The sequence below is a fragment of the Guyanagaster necrorhizus genome (assembly GCF_019112545.1).
Source record: "Guyanagaster necrorhizus MCA 3950 unplaced genomic scaffold BT62scaffold_16, whole genome shotgun sequence".
Lineage (NCBI taxonomy): Eukaryota > Fungi > Basidiomycota > Agaricomycetes > Agaricales > Physalacriaceae > Guyanagaster > Guyanagaster necrorhizus.
In genome coordinates this window covers 93-2,926 of record NW_025064895.1, presented here as the reverse complement: position 1 = coordinate 2,926, position 2,834 = coordinate 93, and the positions used below count along the sequence as shown (strand labels likewise).

At 44.9% G+C, this 2,834-nt stretch overlaps 1 protein-coding gene across 1 annotated transcript; it reads right to left on the bottom strand.

The window, feature by feature from the left end:
* Nucleotides 1-780: 780 nt before the first annotated feature.
* On the bottom strand, nt 781-1,312 carry BT62DRAFT_920687 (uncharacterized protein; the record flags this gene model as incomplete). Its single annotated transcript, XM_043184241.1, has 3 exons — nt 781-987; nt 1,082-1,100; nt 1,209-1,312. 3 exons carry the CDS (start codon nt 1,310-1,312, stop codon nt 781-783), a joined length of 330 nt encoding a protein of 109 aa, XP_043038378.1.
* Nucleotides 1,313-2,834: the final 1,522 nt, after the last annotated feature.

The following is a 2,834-nucleotide window of genomic DNA, read 5'->3' as shown; positions in this document are numbered from 1 at the left end:
GTTCGGTTGTGCTTACTAAGCCTTTTCCCGTGGTCTTGTGCTATGACTAAGCCTAAATAGGGGTAAAAGAAAAGGAAAAAAGGAAAATCGTAACACATTTATTAGGTCATCTTTGCTGCATTTTATTTTAAGGACAAGACCAAGATCTGGTAGACTTTGAAAAGTCAAAACCTTTATTCTACAATCAGAGAGTACCATCATCTACTATTCAGGCCAGTCTTCAAACAAATGGTACATGATAAATTCATTGACCTAGCCATCCAGAAAGTCTATAAACAGAAGATAAAGAATCTTCAAATGAGAGACAAGATATTGATGAGTTTGAACAACTTGCTAAACTGTTATGATTTTCTCATTTCCTATTTTCTTTTAACCCCTATTTATGCTTAGTCATAGCATCTAGCCTGGCACTTAGAAGCATGGGATAATGCTTAGTCAGCACAACAAGACAAACCTATCCACTCTAGTGACCAACGATGACCATAAACAATACCCTTTTATGTACAGTAACAATGACTAAGGACAAAGAGCACAATGGACAGAGGAGCCCACAATAAGCATGTAGTATTATTAGTAGTACATGAACAGTATTTAAGAGAAAGGCTCCAGCTGGCTAAACCCCAGCTTCGAGCTAAAGTTTATATTCACCATTTTATCTCGAGTCTATATCTGATCTTGAGTCACAATGAGTGAAACACACATTCAGTGAACTCAGCTGATCTTTCAAAGTGCAAAGGGACAGCTGTTTATTATGTGGAATCACTCACATGATGCTTGGGCCTAATAATTAGCTTGAAGCTTAGACTTCTCTTTCTCAGGCCCAATTGTGCTGAGAAACTGAATGCCTCCTACAATCTCTACTGACCCAAATTTCAACCATGAGTTCTTCAAACTCCTCTCTTCCATCATCAGAACATTGATAGGATTGTTGGTGATCATCCAGCTGTGCCGGAGATGCCATTCAATCATTGCCTGAGCTCTCAGACACTACAATGAGTTTTTACACATCTGTGAAATCCTATGAAATGTAATCCCAGACCTTCCTCTACATAACATCTCCGAATTCTGAAGAACGATCTACCAGCCCCCAGAAGCTGGGCCTAGCAGCATGTATCAGAGGAATGGTCAAGAAGAAGTGGGAGGACAATGTTCTCTCTGATCTGGAAACCCAGATGCTAGCTTCTCAGGAGGGCATGGTATACTCATACCAGGACCCCCTCTCAACCATGAAGATGAGGATCTCCCAGAAGACTTCTTCCAGCAGTCCCTCTCCCCCTCTTCTACCTTCTAAACCCATGGGATTGCTGACCATGCCAGGGACTCTCTTGATACCTCTCAAATGGCTCGACAGTCCGGCACTAGATCTCTTTAAGGCCAGTCTCACAGCCTCTGTCCCTCCACCAGAGCCAGTTCCAGGGTGAGGAGAATTCTCTCAGATGATGAGCAGCAATGACAAGTATGGGAAGAAACTGTCCATTGGTACTTTCCGACCTGGGACTTCACCATCCCATTTAACTATGACAATGCTGTTCAATAAGAGGAGCAAAGGCAGCAGAATGAGCTGCAGTCAGTACATCACAAGTCAGAGAAACAGGCCACTGTCTATGAGCAGCAGAGGTAGGAGGCCATGCAGTATGATGAGCACCACAGAAATGAGCAGTGAGAAGTCAAAAGAGCCCGCCTGGAGAGGGCTAACATCGAAAACTGGTACAGATTACGATCCGAGGTCACAAGCATCCTTGCTCCTGTACGAGCCGACCCCTCTGCCCCAGTCTTCTGAGAGCCTAATACTCTGAGCAGCAGAGTTCCAGAATACTGGGCTGACAGCACTCAAACCAGGCGATACCTAAGGCCTCCAACTCTGCAGTATTCTCTCTCCTCACAAACTCCCAGTGCTGACTCTGCTTTTAGAAGCAATGAGTCCATCCTTAGGCACTATGGATTATGAGTCCCTGGAAATGCTCACATCTCCACCTGTGCCCTCTGAGGCTTTCTTGGAAGTAGAGTTGTTGGACAACTTATCGATGATGACTACCGACACAATGTCCACCTCTATCATAATAGAGTGAAGGTGGCAAGAGTGACTGGAGGAAACCAGTATGACTCTCATATTGGGAGCCAGTCAGCTACCACCTATAAGGGCACCTCAATCGCTGGACCAAGTATCCAGCTAGGGGAGTGAAGTGACAATACTCCAAGGGATTATGGAGAGCATCTACAACCAGCCTGTCGATTCTCTCCTCAAGGATGACGGGGATGAGGAAGAAGAGACCAAGAGCAGTGAACCCCCCAGGAGACCACCATATGACTCACAAGAAGATACAGACAAAGAAGAAGTAAACAGGTTAGCCTGAGAAGAGAGGATATGGGAGTACCAGGAGTTGTTACGTGCATGCTGCCGGCCTCCATGTCACCTCAACCAACCACGAATTCTATCATGCTACCCACTGGACTCCGGCCGCTTCCCATTACCTACTAATTTCATTTCACTATTATCATTTCACATCTGTATTTCATATTGTAATACCTAGACCCCAAACTTGGTAGCGAATATTCACACCGGAACCCAATGGAACCCAACTCGGAATTAGCTACCATTAGTATATAAAGCCATGTATATCACTGTAACTACTCAGTTCGAATATCAACTTGGATAAGCCATCTACACTTCGTACTCACTCCCCCCTATTTCATCCATCGGATTCTGCTCCGAAGGATACTTCTGTTCACTTCTCTGACAGAACTCCGTTCTGTCCATCCAGATCCTTGGGCTCTGACTCAAGGGTGACGTTGCCAATAGCTTCGTCAACGCCCACACACTCCACCAGACTCTG